General features: G+C 35.5%; 2 protein-coding genes across 2 annotated transcripts; one reads left to right on the top strand and one right to left on the bottom strand.

Moving 5' to 3' along the window:
• Positions 1-2,329: 2,329 nt before the first annotated feature.
• GCK72_012965 (uncharacterized protein) lies at positions 2,330-16,740 on the top strand (the record flags this gene model as incomplete). Its single annotated transcript, XM_053729537.1, has 15 exons — positions 2,330-2,437; positions 3,856-3,879; positions 4,129-4,233; positions 4,971-5,209; positions 5,973-6,200; positions 7,383-7,489; positions 9,401-9,478; positions 11,638-11,750; positions 12,683-12,943; positions 13,041-13,137; positions 13,416-13,825; positions 13,915-14,317; positions 15,075-15,280; positions 15,769-15,902; positions 16,569-16,740. The coding sequence occupies 15 exons, from the start codon at positions 2,330-2,332 to the stop codon at positions 16,738-16,740; spliced, it is 2,685 nt and encodes an 894-aa protein (XP_053584309.1).
• A 160-nt stretch (positions 16,741-16,900) lies between these two features.
• GCK72_012966 (uncharacterized protein) lies at positions 16,901-18,509 on the bottom strand (the record flags this gene model as incomplete). Its single annotated transcript, XM_053729538.1, has 6 exons — positions 16,901-17,044; positions 17,630-17,718; positions 17,829-18,032; positions 18,113-18,200; positions 18,286-18,348; positions 18,402-18,509. 6 exons carry the CDS (start codon positions 18,507-18,509, stop codon positions 16,901-16,903), a joined length of 696 nt encoding a protein of 231 aa, XP_053584310.1.
• Between the last annotated feature and the right edge of the window lie 1,440 nt (positions 18,510-19,949).

Raw genomic sequence — 19,949 nt, forward strand, 5'->3', positions numbered from 1 at the left:
AACGTTGGTTCGTCATCATTCTCAAATCAAAAAAATTTAAGTGAGAGTTTTTACGCTTATCAGATAAGTAATGAAGATCTTTGAGCCTACTTGCATACAATTCATTCACAGAACCTTCTTTTTTAGTTTTAATAAGAAACAACTGTGCAAACCAAATTCTTTTGTACGTAGACGAAATATATTTAAATTTTCAACGAAGCTGGAAATAATTCAGAAATTCGAAATGAATCTGATTTTTGCTATCAGGACATTTTGACTTCTCAATTAGACAGAGTGTATTTTGAATCATTGAAATTTGACTCAAAGATATCCGAGACACAGTCACAAACAGGCCATCCTTCTGTAGACAAGAATTATCTTCAATCAGAATCAGAAAAATTTATTTCCGCAAATGTCTCACAAAAATTCTAACAATAAAATCACTAAATTTCTCAAATCTTGCGCGCGAATAATTGCTGTTTGCCATTCCCCAACCGTGTGCCCCCGTGAGCTCTGAGCCTTTCAACTCCCCCTCCCTCATTGTATCTCTCTTCATCTTCTACTCGGGGGTGGATCTATCCCTCTTTTCCCGTCGGGAAGAAATGTGTTCAGTGTGTGTGTGTGCAATGTGTAAAGCCTCCCTCTATGCCGTCCCGTCCGACTGCTCTGATCTCGAAGTATTTTTGTCTGCGTCTCTCTGATTTGTGTGCTCTCTCGAATATATCTTTTCTCTGGAGGAAAAGGGGGGAGAGAAGCTCAAATCGAACCAGTCTTTTGGAATAGACTTTCTATTCTTATTCATTTCACCCTCCCTCCCCCAACTCTCTATTGCACTTTCCTCGATTTTGTAATACTTTTGAGCAAAACTTCCTGAGTCATCTGGAAGGATCCGAAGGCGTAGAAATCTTTAAGAAATTTCACAAAAACTCATCCTGATGACCATCTGGCTCTCTCGATGTCAGTTGTTCTTTATCACCTTGGGGCTGGCTTGTTGATCGGACGGAAAACTCGTCACTATTTCGAAAATCTTCCGGTTTTATTTTGTTGTGAAATTGGGAAGATTCTTGGCTTTTCAGTCAGTACACCAATAGTTGCGAGAAAATGTTCTATTGTTAATTTTGATTAATTCTTTCATGGTGTTCACCAACATTGATTTTTTTAATTGCGGTTTCGTTTTGTTCTGAAATTTTTTTAAACCATGAGATTCTGATACTGTTGGTATCCTTGCGGTAGACACTTATTATTTCAAAACTAATAAGTTGAGTAACGAAACGGACTATAAAGTTGCCCTCGTCACAGAATATAAGTTCTGTTTCGATTCATTAAGAAATTTCGAGAGTTTTGATTCCGTCAATCGTTTAAATTTTCGTATATTCAAATTTCAAAACACCTAATTATTTTAAAGGGTTCAGGAATAGTTCGCTAGAGGTCATGTTTTCAAAAAAAGAAAGAGTGAAAACCAGTATACCGACTTTATTTTGGGGGATGGAAACTAAATATAGAAACATTTTGAGAACGGGATGATCGAGTTCGTTTCCAAAAGTTTATAATATTTTTTTACTGTTTCAATGTCCCATAAATTCTCGAAGCTAATTAGATCTTCAATATTCGATGCAAAAAGACAATGAACAAACATTTTATCATATCCGTTCTCAATCAGGTAATTTAGTTCTCACTTTTTGAGCTCAGAAATTATCCATGACTGGTCTGAGAATCAGATTAATCTGTTTCGTCATTCCATGAAAACTTCCACTAAGAAACCTGTAATTGTTCATCTGCGATGTTATTTTTACATCTGACGATTCCCGTGTCCCTCCAATAAAACTTGAACAAACTTTATCCTTTTCATGTATATGAGAAGATATTTTTTTAACATGACGGGTCAATAATCTTCAATAATCTCAAGGGAATGGTATTCTTGACTACAGTAAAAATCCTTGGAGAAGTTTCCAGCCCCTATCTTACTGTATTGCTTTCAGATCATTAATTTAAAATTTACGAAGACATGAGACCATTATATTTTCTAGAATTGGATTGGTATACTAACTTTTTGAAACCGTTTCATTTTGAAGATTTAAAAAAAAATAGTGGCAAATCCTGTTCAAAACTAAAGAATTTGTCGATTTTTTGGGATTTTCATTACATGTTCGGTCGTTGCCCAAATGTTCTCAATCAGCAAAACCCATAAAAATCGAAGTTTTGAAACATGAAATTTTACTTTGCAAATCTCATCTTGGACAATTTTTTTTCTGTTTTTCTATTTTAATTTTAGCTTAACTTTATTCTCATTGTGATAATAATTCAGTCCAGTTATTTTCCAGTCTCTCAAAACTTCCCCAACTCACTAATCATGACAGAGGAGGAGGATCCATACGCACTTTCTTCTTCTGAATCTGAAGACGAGGGACCAAAGAAACCGATCAAGATCGAAGGAAGAAGTGGCGATTTGAAGCAGTTGGTGAGTGTTCTAGTAACTAAAGGTAAAAAGGAACTTAGGTGTCTCCAATTCAATTTGTTTCATGACTGTTGTGAAACGGTCAAATTGTTTTTCTTGAAAGATTAGAGTTTCAAAGTGAAAAGTGGGAAAAACAACACTTGAATGGGTTTTTTTTCCTCAAAAAACCGCTCTTCTCGCTCAGGTGATCGAGAATGCAAATAAACAAAAAGTGGATGGGATAGGGGTTCAAACGTACTTGAAATGTACCGAGAATGGGGATATTTACGAAAAAAGGACGCTTCGGCAAAGTAAAGTATCAAAATGCGAGTACAGTATATGAAAAAGCAGAAGCAGTTGAAAATTTTCAGTGTGATGATTTTATGACAACTCAACTAGCAATAGTAGAAAGTTGAGTTGGCAATATCAATTTAATCTCGAACGGAATCCTTTTTTTTTTACTAAAATTAGTACTTATCAAAACCTGTTCATATTGTCAGTGACAGTTTTGTGCATCCGTTGATTTTTGAGTTAGAGCAAGCAGTGTACTGGTGAAATAAATAATTATCAAACATAACATAGTTACGAAACTGAAATGTCATGAAATGAAAGCAGGAAGAATTACGTTCCCATTGTTCAAATTTTCTGTCTGCTCAAGTTAAACAAGTTTTGAAACTGTTCAGTTTTGACAGCAAAAATAGTCAAGTTTTTGAATCGTATTGTAATAATGCTCCAACCAACAGTAATAATCTTTGAAATTAAAAATATAAACATTTTGAAACAGCAGATAAAAATTATAATTGCTACGAACTAAATTTTTGGGAAAATTTGGAAAAAATCTGTCAAATTTGTAACTGGTTCGGCTACCTTAGGTTTTTTGATTACTCGAAACTATCCCAGTTTCAGTATGCGATTATTATGTTAAGTCAATAACATTTTTTACTACGAGCACGCTAATTGAAATGTATCGGAGTGAGGATGATACGGAGAAAGCGTACAGTATATGAAAAACTAAAAGCAGTTTAACATTTTTAGAATGTTGATAAAATTTTCAAATAGAAATTTTTCGTCATAGTTGTACGGAATGAGATTTTTCAATTTCCGGAATTCCGTAATCTGGATTCCGAACAACTGTGATTATGTATGAACTGAAAATATTCAATCATGGAAGAAAGTAAGCATTAAAATTTTGGAAATTGTAATACAAAAATCTGTACTCAGCATTTTGACCGGAATAGTGATTAATAACCATTCAGAAAAACATAAAACTTAATATGAAACCGAGAGAATTCAAATCACGCATTATAAACACTAGGACTCAATTTTATGTATGTTAAACCTGAAACCGTAGTATTTTTTTTCAATTAACTTTCTGTTTCTAAGATATGATATTTACAACAAGAAAGTCAATTGACGATACCTTTAACGAAAACTTTTTTTAGCGCGAAGCCCTCAGTGATCAAACTGTAAGTCATTGTCTTGACGCTTGGCATCATGTTTATTTTCCACCCACTTCTATTACCTCCACATCGAAACCGAAACAATCTTAAAATTTCTGTCTGAACCTCTTCTCTTCTTATACATCGCACACCAACCAACTTCTCTACGCTTTTCTTCCATTTCCGCTTCCTTATCACCTACCTACGCAACCAATTCCCATCTATCAATTAACATCAGCTTCAACCAATTCAAATATAATGTTCCTATTTTTCCAGAAATCCGCTTTGTTCGAAAACAAGGGGACCGTGAAGAATGAGGCGAGAGAAGAGGAATTGGCTGCTTTGAAGCAAGGGAACAATGAGTTGAAGAAAATGAAAAAGGTGGGATTTGAAATTTAGAATAAGATTAATGATGAGAATGAAAGTTCTAGGTTTTTAAAGCTTTAAAAAACTGGAAAATTTTTGAGGGATTTTCGGGACGATGCTGAAATTGAAAAGTGTAGTATTTTGGGACAAACAAAGAATTGACGTCTATTGAAGCTGCTAATCTTATCAGTCACATAAAACTGAGAAAGTTTTGCATCTAGATTTAAAAACAGTCTTGCAACGAGCCGGGATGAAATAAAAATTTCTACGGCTCCGCATCAAATTTTTTTCGAATTTTGAGAAAAATTATTATTAAGAACGATTTTTGTAGGTTTCCAAGGTTTTTGAGGAATATATTCTACAATTCAAATCCGAGTCGACCCGAAATTTTGCAAGTCTGTTTAAAATCACTGATCTAATAAAAACGGTTATACACTTATTATATACAATGTAAATAGAGTGAACAAAATAATGATAAACGGATCTCTTTACCAATTATTATCTTCGAATCCCTCGTTTACAGGGTTATTGAAACAGATAATTTTGAAAAAACTTTTAGATAATAGTGAGATTAAAACCAATGAATTATAAAATGAGCATCATTTTCAAATTCGGCGGAATTTCTAACTATGTATTATGAAATAGTATTTATGTACTATGATATGCAACTCAAAATCAAATCTGTTTCACAACCTTATCAAAATTCAGATGAAAAATGTTGAATATTCTCAGCCACATTTTCAAATTTTCAGGACTTCGAGACCGGTGCCGTTCACAATATTGAAAATGAAGACGAGGACGCAAAAATCGCTCGTCTTGAAGAACGACAGAAGTTGACTGAAATTGGACAAGAGAAATTCTCAAAGTTCAAGACAAAGTTTGAAAATATCGACTCGACAATGGAAGAAGACTTGGAGCAGAAGTTGAAAAGAATGCAGAAGGAACAGATTGGAGGACTCGGAAAGGATACATTGGCTTCTGCCAAGGAGAGGTTCGTAATGCAATTTTATGTTCAGAGTACGGGATATTTATCCTTATGAAATTACAAATTACAAGGGTAATTGCATATGCAAGTCTGATGTTTTTCAGATGGTAATCAGAGCTTGACTAATTCTTCGTCTCATATCTTACATCAGAAACAGTCAATACTACAAAAAAAAATTACCATAAAAATTCATCTTACAGATAGGTCAGGTATTGGAGGGGGCGCAGTTTGATATGGTTTTTTTCATTTTAGAAATGCTTGAAAATCTATGATACGAAAAACCCTGTTTTATTTCAATTTAATATTGGGGGTCATCACATAATAGATGTTGCTAAACCCGTTGTATTTGAACGCAAAATGTTATATAGTAGTAAGAAATCTACTGATATTATTTTCCACAATTTGTTGTGATAATTATGGTTCTAATGAAATGGTATATTTCAAGGTAGTTCATTGAAAATCGATTTACTCAAGGAATATCAACATTTTTGGAAACGTTTTTATCCCACAACTACCACAATCCAGTCGTGTAACTTACACACATCATTACAATGAAACAGTAAAATTTTTGTCTGTTTCTAGTTTTTTAGTTCATCTATTTCCATCATTCAGCCCTACTCCACGCACTTCTCGAAAAACAATTATTGCAGAAATTCATGTTTTGAAATTCTTATGATTCACTCCCATAAAACTGAAAGTTTTTCAAATTTTCCCAAAGACAAACATAATTCACCGCCAATCACAACATTTCCTCACTTTTTATTTTCAGATTCGAAAAGGGAGAAAGTGATATCATTGTTGAGAAGACGGCAGTCGATATCGAGAGAAGCGCAGATCTTTCGAAAATGAAGGCGGCATTCCAAGAAGTGAAACAAGAAGAGAAAAAGAACTGTTGTATCTGTGATAAGGTGGTTTATCCAGTGGAGAAGGTGGTTGCCAACAAGAATTTGTATCATGTTCAATGCTTCAAGTGCTGCAAGTGTGCCAAGAAATTGACGTGAGTTTAAAAAAATTATGGCACGGGAAACATCTGGTCTATCAATACTAACTTTTAGTTATGTTATGTAATATTATTATTTGCTGAAACATTTATAATTTTATTAATTTGAATTCAGTTTCATACTTTCATTTTTAGTCAATGTGAAACTTAAAACTTATCAATTGTACGATCCACAATAGCAGTTGTCTTATATTAAGCCCGAGATTAATTTAAATAACTTGTGAGAACTAATATTGATGAGAGTACTCCGAAATAAAAAAAAACGTCCAAAATTTCCAAATCAAATCACATTTCCGATATAGTAACGGGATATGGTAACACTGTGAAATATAACTTGATTTTTTAAGTTAGTCATTTAAATCTTGACCCACCGAAGTCTGTGTGACCACGTTTCCAGTTGACAGGATTTTGAAACAGTTCCGATTTTATTTGAGCAGCTCTTTTTGAAATTCTAACTGTTTCTGACTCGTTATTTCATGATCTCAATTATCGAGAGCTGTTTGAGTCTTGTCAAATCTGTCAAATTTCGGCCCGAATTCGAAAAGGTACCTATTTTTACAAAATGTTATGAGTTTGTTTTCCAATTTCATTTTAAAAATTCCAAATTTGACGCATTACTAGATTTGATTGAACACTGAAGTATAGTCAAAAACCTACTTTTTCGGGAAACATTTCCAAACAATATTGATGTTTAAACCCTGGACGAGTTCCGATTTTGGCCCGTCACGGCCCGTGACAAGTTCGCTTTGCGTCTTGTGGCTCGATGATGTTCAGTTATTCCAGAGACTTGTAGAGACTGGCGTGATTTTTCAAAATTTAATTTTGAGGATACTGCAAATAACTTGCGTTAACTGCAATAGTCAATTAGAAGCATTGCTTGAAAACTGCAACTTCGATATTACTATTATCAGTTTCAGAAAAATTTCTAATAAGCATGACATGTTATTGGAAACTGTTAAATAGTTTTCATTCTATGAGTACCTGAAAGACAGTTTCAGTTATTGAACAAAACTTAGTTTGAGGTGATCGTTCCGATTATTCTCCAGTGTTCCGTATAAATTAATTGCTGAACTTGACACAGTAAAAACTATAAGAACTCTGTTTCAAAACATACTCATTTCCGCATACAGATTCAGAACATCAATATTTTTCCTTTTTTTATCATTTCGCAACTTTCAGACCCACCAACTTCAACTCTCACGAAGGAAAACTCCTCTGCAAAGTTCACATGTTGGAAGTGTTCCATCCGGAAGTCGCCAAAACAATGGACCCAGCGAACACTGAAGGTATACATATTTTATCTTGCCCCCCCCCCTTCGTATGTTTCTCATCTTGTAACCAGATGTCTGGTTGGTCAAGGGAAAAAGAGGGGCTATTTGTTTTGACTGGTGGAGAAAAGTACAAGATTTGGAGGACTTTTCGAAAGGGGGGGGGGGGGGTTTGAGTAAACATAGGAGATATTGTTAAAGAGTGCTAACGACAAGATATATGAATGTATACTTGAATATGTGGAAGAATTTTTTGTGTTGAATGGAACAGTAAAATTTTGAAAATTTATGTTGCTGTTCAATGACTTTCACAATCTGGGGAATTTTTTTCATTAAAAGACTGCACAAAGTTCACGTATGTTAGTATACATGCAATTTTCAAACATATTTTGTACGTTTTTATAAGCACCTCTGTACCGACATAAAAAAAAACTACGTAAGAAATGAAGGGGTACAAAGAAAACGCAATCACTTTTTGTCTTACTTGCAACGGGCCGACACGTACCGTAATTCGCTTGAAACTCAATATTATGAGCTGAAAAGTAAACCAAAATGTAGATCTCGGCGAGTTCTATGTCCGTGACATACTACGGGCCGGATGGCTATTCGTTAATGTTCCGCGAGTCGGGCTAGAATTGCGTTTTTTTTTTAAACTATTTTCGCGTTTTTGGGAAGTTATTCTCGGCCCGCGGCATATTAACGATTAGCCATCTGGCGTGTAGTATGTCGCGGGCATAGAACCCGCCGAGATCTACATTTTGGTATACTTTTCAGCTCATAATATTGAGTTTAAAGCGAATTACGGTCCGTGTCGGCCCGCTGCAAGTAAGACAAAAAGATTTTCGTTATCTTTGTACCTTTTAATTTCTTAAGTAGCACGGTCTCCCAGACTCCGAGTAAGAACTGCAAGGAAATTTTTGATCTACCCTCATGAAACGAAAAATTTGAGAAATTAGCAGGTCTAAAGCGTTATGATTATTATTTTTAGCGTAAAGCTCAAGGTCGGAAGTAAGACAATTTCAGTTTTAGAATTATTCTGACATGAGTGTATTATCCACCTATTCAATGCAAAAAATCCTGGATTCAGATATTATTAGGGCCGAAATGGCAATTTTTCATTTTGATTTCGGAAAAATCTACGGGATTTGTTCATTTCTCAACATTATCCAACGAATGATAACTCAAAAGGTTTTTCAATTTGCTCATTAGTTTTCGAGAAAATAACAAAAAATTGAAAAAAATTCGGAATTTGATCGATTTCTCGAAAACTAATGAGCAAATTGAAAAACCGTCCTACAGAAATGTGTAAAAATCTCCGGAGCACGTTTTGAGTTATCATTCGTTGGATAATGTTGAGAAATGAACAAATCCCGTAGATTTTTCCGAAATCAAAGTGAAAAATTGCCATTTCGGCCCTAATAATATCTGAATCCAGGATTTTTTGCATGGAATAGGTGGATAATACACTCAGAATAATTCTAAAACTGAAATTGTCTTACTTCCGACCTTGAGCTTTACGCTAAAAATAATAATCATAACGCTTTAGACCTGCTAATTTCTCAAATTTTTCGTTTCATGAGGGTAGATCAAAAATTTCCTTGCAGTTCTTACTCGGAGTCTGGGAGACCGTGCGTAGTTCTTCTTTGATGTCGGTACAGAGGTGCTGACAAAAACGTACAAAGTATCCTAATTCAACTTTTTCCGATTTCTTAGAAAATCGGAATAATATTGTGGAGTCAAAGAACACGGTACACAAGAAAACAGTTCGAAACAGTATTGCTACAATTTTTTCCATTTTTTATCACAAAAGTTCTGTTTCAATTAGTTTTCTTAAACGACGGGTTGCGTTTTGATTATTATCCCATTTGAACCTATCAGAAAAACTATTTCGTATTTTTTCCCTTTCTCTCAAATTTTGAAAATTTCCAGAAGACGAGCACGCTGCTTCTGACGAGGAGGAATTTGCCGTTTCCAGCAAACCTAAGCAGCTTCAAGGAGTTGTTAAGTGTGAGTTGTTATCACCAGCCCTGAATTTCCCCCCACTTCCCAATATCCCCAATTGGAAACCGAAAACTTCTTCTTTTCCTTTCTCTTCGAAATTCGGGTCATTTCGTCGGAAGATGATGTTTCGAAAATGTTGTAATCATTTGGTGTGATCATCTCTCATTATTATTATTGTTATGCAAAGCGACAGCTGGAATCAGGTGAAAGGGACAAGGGGAGAAAGGAGATGATTATCTGGGGGGAAGAGGAGGAGGAAATGGAGAAGTAGCGAAATTTATTAGAACTTAGGTGATGGAAGATTGGAACATATACATACTGATCCTAGCGGGAGAAGAAGAAAAATAGATACTTTCAATTTATACCAAAAAATTTGACTTTTCTGAAACAGTATTTAAATTTTCAATGGAACTGGAGTTAGTGAGTGGTCTACCAAAAATTTTCAACAATTGGAATTAGATCGCAACTCAACGCTCCATTCATTGAAGGCACAACTGCGAAACATGAATTTTCATTAAAAATTTAAAAATCTGATACTAAAGAAGATTTATTTTCACAGAGACTAGTGTACTTGTTGTTTGTAGACAACTTATAAGCATTCAAAGAAAATGTAGTGTTTTGAAAAGGGAATAGTTGCAACAAATTCATTCGAAAAAAAACAAAAGTTGGGAGAAGTAGTACTTGGTTTTCTTATACATTCCAAAACATGAATTCGACATCTCATATTTTTGTAATAAATTTAATATTTTTATTGAAGGACAGATTTTCACTGATACAATACAAGAATAGGTGAATAAAAGGAGGTTTAATAATTATGAGGAAGTAAATTTGACTTAAACACAATATAAGAGATTTTGACAAGAAAAACGACGTCATGCAATGAATTCCAGCAATTTAATAATCGGTTAGGTAACTGTAGTAGAGATGATATCATTAGATTCAAGAGTTCCAAAATAAATGAATTCGTTGAAACAGAAAAATGACTCGCAATTAGGCCGAATTAACAAAATACCAGAACATCCATGCTTTAGTATTATGACAAGATGTGCAAGCTAGAGAACAGAACTACTAATTTTTTGTTATGATTTTGAAACTTTGTTGTAACATTGAAACATACTTTTCCACAACCCACACTCCTGTGTACGAACCAAAACTTTATTGAAATTGTTAGCGGCTACTCTCCAAATATTGCACCTACAGTTTTTGGAGTATATTGCTTGAGAGAAACAGTAATTTATTTCTAGAATTCCTCAAAAAAGTTTCAGCTGACTATTTCTCTAAATCGCCGTTTCTTCCTGAGTTTGAACATTTTTTGTACATATGTCAATTTGAAATAATTAGTGTTTCTGAATCATCTCAAAATCGGTCGGTCAACTGTCAATTGATTTCTACGATTTGACGGACAATTACGTTTATTCTCAAATTTTATTTTTAGAAGTAAATCTAAGAATGTATCACTCGGCTCGCTTTGAAATTAGATTTCCTGAAATCGAGACCATGAAAAACTATTACCGTTTCGATAGCAAGATGTTTTTAACTGAGATGGATACGTTCGTAGTATACTCAAAATCATTCTGAAAAATTTGTGAAAGTTTTGAATCAGCGATAATTATTTGTTCTGTTCCAGTTTTGTTTCATTCTTTCACTGCTTCCTGAGAAGATGCTTCTCCTAAGATCTGCATGTAAGCAAATAAATATTCAATTCAGAATCCTTTCTCCCAAAAAAAGAAGCGCTTAGAATTCGTCGTCGTACTCTATTCACACATTTTCCCAATAAACGATCCCAAATGTTTATAATAACAATAATAATAATAATGCATCCCCCCCCCTCGTTTTCTATCCGTCCCGTACAATGTGTATGCCGTATTTCCCCGGCGTTCTCTACGTCTCCACTCCATCCCATACTATCTCCAACTCCGAGAGACCGCCTAATTCCGTTGCGCTCTCACTCCTTGTCCGCGCGCCGTTGGTCGTCCCGCACTGGGCGTTCGGTTCATTTTGAATCGCGGGCAGTTCACACCACATCATACTTATATCATCTATACGATCTATTGACTGCCAACTATCCGTCCCCTTCCTTGGAATTCTGAGAAGAGAGAAGAAACAAATCATATTAGAAAATCTAGAGAAATTATTATTATTCGATTGAGACGAAATGGTTGCAGCTGGCGGTGGTGGTGTTCATGATGAATTGGCACAACTCAAATCGCTGAAAGAGAAGAAGGGAGACTTCGAGTCGTCGTGCAAGGAGGTTGATAACGTCGAGAAGAAGACTCAGGTGGGTGAAATTTTCTTAAAACTGAATTTCTTTTGTTTGAGACAATCCATATATCCAAAGTTGCAAACAAAAGGAAATTACCTCAAAGTTTTCAGTTTCAGTTTCTCTGTAAATTTTCACAAATAAACTTAACACCAATACATACTCTTCGCGCTTTAGCTTTGTTTCGAGTTGTTCAGGATAGTGGTGGATTACATTTTATGTCGATTTACAGCGTAAATTTTGCATTACAATGACATTAAACAATTTCTAGAGATCCGTCCATGAACATTGAATTAGTTGAACACCTACATTTTTCTGGCTCTAACGAAACAGTCGTATTTGCTTTTGAAGTTTCCGATGTCAAATTGGGCTCCACTAGAATTCAAGAAGATGACTTTCTACTTCTCCTTTTTTTTTCGATCATGATGTAAACTTTTGAAAATGTTTTCGGTAGAGCGCAATTATGAGAATTCATTTTTTTTTAGATATTGATCAAATTTGAACAATCTCAAAAAACTACATGCCAACAATGAAACCGTAGAAAAAACACCATTTTATTCAAAAACTGCACATAGCTATCCAAGCAATAACTCATCCAATAATTCCCCTAGTCACACCTTCTTCAATAGAGGGTGACTAACAATGTTTATATTGCATTCAATATATACAAATGACTAATGTTTGACACCACACACACAAACCGCCAGGTGGTCCATGCTATTGTATTACTTTTGACTTCAAAGAGGGCAGGAGGGGGATCGATTTATTTGGAGACATTATTAGAATCCATGAAAGAATTGGTAGTAGACTTCTACTCACATTAAGGAACTATTTGGAAACATAACAATTTTTTAGTAGTTTAGGAACTGTTTTCTGGGCACAATTGTGAAATTCTCCTGAAACATAATTTTAAAAACTTATAGAAACAGTTAAAAAATTACATTTTTCAGGTCGACAAAGATCTCCTCGCAGCTGGAAAAGTGAAGGCCAACGCCGAGAAATTCATCTCCGGAGCAGCTCTTGAGAACAGTGACGACGAGAGTGAAAGTGCTGATCGTGATCCAAATATCATCAGAGGAAGCAAGAAAGCTCAAAAGGTTGAGCTCAACTTTGAGAATGTTGGAGATATTAAAAATAAGTGGAAGGAAGGAAATGTGGAGACTGCTGAAGCCAAGGAGGCTGCCGAGAGGAAGGAGTTGGAGGCGTTGAAGGTAAGAAGATGAGCCTACGAATGAGAAATAGTTTGAGTTTTACTAAAATTTGTAATTAAGACATACTGAAACTGTAAATAACATTTTTCATTTTCAGGGCGGAGTATCAGTGAAGGACCGATTTAAGGAGCGTGACGGGAACGACGAACAAGTTGTGGAGCGTAGCTGGAACAAGGATGAGCTCAGCACTTCGGGTACGTCATTTTTATGAAATTTCAACTCAGAAATCACCACCATCGTCTGCGTCCTATCACTTCACTATTGTACTTTTGTAAACTTTTTTGTCAAGTTGAATCCAAAAATTTGTTTCAAAAATTCAAAAATTTGAAGTGATACGAGACGATGATGGTGATGCGATACGGGCACTTTTGAAGTGTGTACGGAAAACTTATGTGACGACAAAGACTTGGAAACCCAGAGGTTTTGAACTACATATTCAAGATTTCAAATTTTAAAAGTTTCTTATTTACAGCCGCCGCGGAAGCCCGCAAGTCATTCATGGCTGGAAACGCCTATGACGCTGCGAACCCGGTAGAGAAGACAGTGAAAGATCTCGATGACCTGAAATTCGGACAGTTGAAAGGATTCAAAGATAGATTCGAAAAAGGAGAGGAGGGAGTGGAAGTACAAAAGACACAAGTGGATTTGGGAGAAGGTGTACAACTTGGAAGCATCAAGGCTACTTTCGAAAAGGGAGCAGTTGATGAGTCGGAGATGACTGCAGAAGAGAGGGCGGAGCTGAAGAAAAGAGAGATTGAAGCCGAGTTCCAGAGATATAAGTTGGCGAGGAAGAGTGCGAAGGCACAGGAAGAAGCAGAGGGAGCAGGAGAGGGAGGAGCTGGAAATGAGAAGGCGTATAATCCGGCTGATGTGGAAGTTAAGGTAAGTTATGAAATCCGACTACCAACTAAAGAAATAAGACTAATAAAATTTACTAAGTACTTGAAATAGCAACAAATATTTGGTTTCAGATGGCCGGAAAAGCATTCGAAAAGTTCCGTCAAATCGACGCATCTGGAGCATCTCCAGTGCTTCCCAACCAAAAGAAGTCGTCAGAACCAAGTAAATGGGATAAGAAGGATGACAAGCCGACTGCTGAAGTGATTAACAGAAGAAATGTTGAAGATGAGACACCGGAACAAGAGGATCAAGATGCATTTGATGTGAAGAATCTGATGAACAAATTCAAGAATATCGGAGAATCTGGAAATCAAAAGACACAGACTTCTGAGCACAGAGCAGAGTTGGAAGCGTTGAAAACTGCTGCCAAGGACTTCAAGGCCAAGTTTGAGAATAGTGGAGAGGCGGATGCGGATGCAGCTGTTGTTGAGGCGAAGAGGCAGCAGATGGAGGAGGAGTTCGAGGCGTTGAAGAGTGAGTTGTTTTTTTTTAAATGAAATGCTACACTGATGCAACTCAAAGTGTAAAAGTTCAAAAACCTCAAATTTATGAAGTTTCGGAAACGGAAAATTTTTTGAGTTTTTTTCGGGAGTCGTTCGTTTTTCCGGAGTCATTCGCGGCGCTGTCTCAAATTAGAACTACGTCAATCAGAACCAGGTTCGAGTCGTCCAAGATAAAGAGGCAGTGAAAAATCTGTGAAACCTCATGGTGTCGGGGAAACAGAACATTATCAAAAAACCAAAAAGTTTTGGAGTTTCAATTTGGCTTACCGTAAAACTGTATTAGAGCGACACATTTGATAGCAAAATTAAGCTTCGAAAATAGAGCCACAGCCTCTAATAGAATAACAACTGTTCGAAAAATAGAGCGCGGTCGCTCTAATACTGTTTTCACGGTAAGTAGTGTTTTCTACAGTGCTCATCAAGATGGCGCTCAAAACTCAAAACTGTGAATTTTGAAAATGAAAATACTGTTAACAGAAAATATTTGTCTGAATAGTATTGAACTAAAAAATCATGATAAAACCCAAAATAGCAATGAACCTTTAAAGAAAACAATTAATACCGTTTTTGTGAAACCTTAATTGATTCAACTGTTGACTGTTATAGTAACTTTTCGACAAAATACTTTTTCAGAGCGATTTATTGAAACTTGAAACGTTTGTCAGTGAACAAAAAGTATTCTAAGACCGTAAAAATGCGTACATTTTTCTCTACCAAAGTTTTTCCAGGAGAACGAGAAGAAGCCCAAAAACGTCTCGAAGAGGAGCGTATGGCAGAAGCCGCGGCGTCCCAAGGAAACGAAGCACGTGATGAAGATGTGGCAATAAAGGCGGAGCATGCCTCAAAAATGACAGCGAAATGGGAAAAGATTCAACAGAAGGAGGCGAAGAAGGCGGAGAAAGGAAAGATGCCAGAGAAGAAGGCAGGCAATGCGGTATGATTTTTTTGAGGGGTTTTTGGGTAATTTTTTGGTAGCGATCTGAGGGGCCCTTTATTGGTATCGGTGGTGGTCCTCGCATATCCTTATTCTTCACTATTTCAGGCTCAATGATCCTTGGCAATCTATTCCTTATTCCCCATTCATCCCCTCTTTTCCCAGTCTCTCTTTTTTCACCTACCCGTATTTAATTTCTCTCTTTTTTCTGTGTCTGTCCAATTCGCGAATAAATTTTTGTTTTCACAGAAACTGGGATGCAAGGAGTAAGAAGAAATACAAAATTTGCTGTGCCAGGAAACTAACTTCTCTTTTCTTTTTCATTTTTTGAGTCAGTTAACGGTTGCAATTATGCATTACTAAATTTTCCTCTAACACCTCTTCTCCTAACTTTCTGATTCTTTCTTTTTCTAACCACGAATCTCTAAGCCCAACTGACGTGTGTGTGTGTGTTTTCCAACTAATTCCCAACCAATTCCTTATTTCAGAGATTCTCTCTTCCACCACCCGACAAATGCTCTTTGTGCACCAAAAACGTGTATCGGGCAGAGCAATTCCAGTGTTTCGGATTACTGTATCACGTCAACTGTTTTAGATGTGTCGATTGTAAGCAAGCTTTGAGGTGAGTTGTTTTGACCTGTTAGTAGGAAAATTTGTAAACAATTCTAAATACGCTCCTCGGATTAGGTTAGACATCAGGTTCCAGCATACTTGCAAATTTACGGGCCGGTCCGGCAAGGCCCGAAGGCCCGGCTTCAAAAAAAGGTACCTATTTTTTACCAAATTTTTTGATATATTTTGCGTTTTTCATTTTGATTCAACAAACTTGGAAGTTTTTTACCCGACACATCGCAGCTCCAAGATAAAAAAGTTTTCAACTTGTCTCTGAAACAGTATTGTGAATGTCTTCTTGTTGTGGTCCAGTGAAAACAATAAGAAAAGTATTCTTCAGTTTCTTCAATTAAAAAATTAATTACATTTTGTCTGAACGCTTTAAAAAATTAAGTTGAGTGTATTTTGTGTCACTAATTAGTGTTTCAGATATTTGTCATCAGTGGAACAGTTAGTGTCAGAATAATTATGTGCGATGAATCTAATTTTTTGTAACTGTCATAATACCTCTTGGAGCTATCTTACTTTTTTCTACTACTACTTGACGTCGATTCAACATTATCTGTTTCAATTGTTCCATTTCTTCAACAATTTATTTTTAAGTTAGTGGACAGTAGTTAATTTTTAATCCAGTACTAACTCCTCCAATGACTCCAATCCCTTTTGATATTTTCAGAGTTGAAAAAGCGCATCGCTGTCAAAAATCGGGTGATCTCTACTGTCGTGTTCACTTCAAACTGATGGAGGAGAATCAAAATAGAAAAATGATGTCAGCGGAGGAGAATAATAATAATGAAATGGATGGACAAGTGGAGAATCAAGAACAAGAACAAGTCTCCGATATTTAATTGTGATTTAATTACCTATTTAATTACCTTTGCTCAAAATGTCACAATTTCCCTAATTCAGTTGCCATTTTCCCCCTTTCTATGCATTTGTATCAATATAAAACGCAATTTTTCATGTGAAACCCGTAAAACTGAAAATAAAATCACCGAATAGAGAATTCTAGAAAATCATAACGAGTGAGAGAACAAATGAAATGAGAGGTATCAGAGAAGCAGACGCTTTTGGTGCTTCTGTTGGACGCATCGGACGTTTTTCGATTCGATTCGTGTTGATTTTGGGGGTGAATCCGTTGGGATGGTCGAACTGGAAAAAATAATTTTGTTTTTTTCAACGCTTTGATATTTTTGTTTCGAGATTTCAACAAGATTTTTCTACCATAATGTTAATATTGTATGTAAGTGATAGCGGCATAAAGAATTTTACGGCTTCTCCCTGTTATTGTGTTATTGCAATTTTTTCAGATTCGGTGGAGCGCAGATGCAAAAAACTAATATTTTTTACTGCTTCAAATGTCAGTAAATTTTTATCTGGAAATTTTAATTATATTAGTTCGTTTCTTTCCCAAATCTCTTCCAATTAGTTATTTTATCAATTTTCATTGGACCTCTATTTATGTTCAAGTACTGAGGAACAGTTTTTGGAAAAGTCTCGAAATAATAGCAAATGCGCTCTTCCGAAGTTTTAAAAGTTGATATTTTCCTTGCTTTTTATACTATCGTAAAACATTTTAACGGCTCGTCCCATCTTCCCCTGTCTTTTTCCCAATTTTTCAGTTTTGGTGGAGCACAGATGCGAGAAGAAAAACTAATAATTTTTTACTGCTTTGATTATTTTTTGAATATGTTTCCCACTTTCATTCTTGCTCATCAAGTATATCAAACAACTCACATTATTTCCAAAAGTGATTGGATTGAATGTCTCCTCGGAAGTGATTGGAAATGAGTGGGAATCTCGGTTCAGTTCATGGGCATTCACTTCTGAAATCAATTTTATATTGAAATTTATCAGCATTAGTTCACTGTTTCAAAAACCCTATTTATCACAAAATTGAAACAGACCCCGATTTTACGTCAAAGATGTATCTTACCATCAGGTTGAGCGGACCCAGTCGCTGCCATCACATAAAACGGGGTATTCAGATTCCAAATGAGTCCATTCTTATTATCAATTTGTGGCATTATCTGTTGAGTGAACTCGCAAACGAGTCTTGTGTCAACCACTTCTCCAGCCAAATCACTGAATAGTGTGTCGTGTTCATCGTCGTTCAGGAACACGCGGTCGTTTGATTTTCCTGAAAAAAATTATACTGCTTTATTGAAACCATATTATTTATTCAATCTAGTAAAATCTACTACAAACATTACTACTAACCTTTATTATATGAAACATAAACTTCCGGTTCGAATCCAACGAATTCGCCCATGTTGCTGATAACACACTCGCTGACTGAATCGTTTCCCTGAAATTTGAAATAGTTCAAAAGTTGAAACTTTTTAACTGATTTGACCATACTTGTTGCTCAACTACTAATTCAAAAGACTCACCATTGCCTTATCATGAGAGAATGCAACAGCGACGTATTGTTGTTGAACAGGTGGAATGATAGTCTGCAAAAAAGAAAACACAAATAAACAAGTCAAGGTCAAAAATGGATACATACGGCTGCGACCATCTGAACTTTCATCTGATTTTGTCCGATTACTTGGACTGTTACTCCGATTGTACAGTCTAAATTGGGGTTACATCCTCTCGGGCGGAACATACACATCTTTATCGTGCCACAGCCGGTGCTATAAAATTTTTTTTAAGAATGGCAAAATCATTTTTAGATAAATATATTGTGTTTCATTTAGTAAGTGAAACACGAATATTTTTGTGTTGTTGTTGCTGTGTTTTCTGGTAGTTAATTGAGTTGTAAAGTACAATCCTAATAGAAAGTTTCAGCAAACAACATTGTCGTTCCGATTCGTCAGAGGATTCATCTATACAACAAAAAATGAAATTTCTACTGTTTCAGTATTTCCTGATTACTCTATGCAAAACGCCATAATGCTAATACTTTTCTATTAAGAGACGTCTCAATTCAGCTAGGTCCTGTATAGACTATTACAATCTAGTTTTAGTCTTGGCAAGTTATGTAGACTCCCTAACAATTGTTCTTGTTTCGGAGACTGTAATTGGTTATTTATCTTGGTATTTGTCTAACTTGTAGTGGTAATTTTCTAGTGGCTGCTGATGCTTCCATTCACGTAATAGTTCTCAAGATAAACCACAAAAATAGAGTTTCAACTAGGTGTTTAATTCATTCTTAGTGAGCCATATTTGATTGTGATATTGTAAATTGACATCATGTTTTCTGATTTATAACTAGGAAGAGGTTGGCGAAGATTGTTATACATCGGATTGCCTATAAGAGATTCTATTGCAATTATCATGCATAGACGAAACATAAACCTGTATCATTTTCGATTTTCCGATTTTTCTTAACACCAGACAAAAAAAGAAAAATGACTTACGTATCAATATGAACCGCATAATTAACTGCTACTAAAACCAGAAGAAGTGGAATCAGGACAAATGACCCCATTTGAAAATAAACTCTGAAAAAAAACGAAATGGTTGCAGCTGGCGGTGGTAATGTTCATGATGAATTGGCACAACTCAAATCGCTGAAAGAGAAGAAAGGAGACTTCGAGTCGTCGTGCAAAGAGGTTGATAACGTCGAGAAGAAGACTCAGGTGGGTGGAAATTTTTTGAATTTTTTGAGTTTGTCGAAACTAGTTTATAGTTTTTTAAAGTTTTATGGTATTCAAGAAAATGGAAAATTTTACTGTTTCAGTAAATGCTATTAGACTAATTCGCAAAGCTAATTCTGCTTTACGCTTCACTCTTGTTTCTCAATTATTTTTTCCTCAAAAAACTGAATTTCTTTTGAGACATTCCTTATATCCAAAATTTCAAGCAGAAAGAAATTACCTCAAAGTTTTCAGTTTCAGTTTCTCTGTAAATTTTAACAAATAAATTTAAAACCAATGGTCTACGCGCTTTAGCTTTATTTCAAGTTGTTCAGGATAGTGGTGGATTACATTTTATGTCGATTTACAGCGTAAATTTTGCATTACAATGACATTAAACAATTTCTAGAGAACCGTGCATGATCATTGAATTAGTTGAACACCTACATTTTTCTGGCTCTAACGAAACAGTC

Source organism: Caenorhabditis remanei, chromosome IV (assembly GCF_010183535.1).
Source record: "Caenorhabditis remanei strain PX506 chromosome IV, whole genome shotgun sequence".
Classification (NCBI taxonomy): domain Eukaryota; kingdom Metazoa; phylum Nematoda; class Chromadorea; order Rhabditida; family Rhabditidae; genus Caenorhabditis; species Caenorhabditis remanei.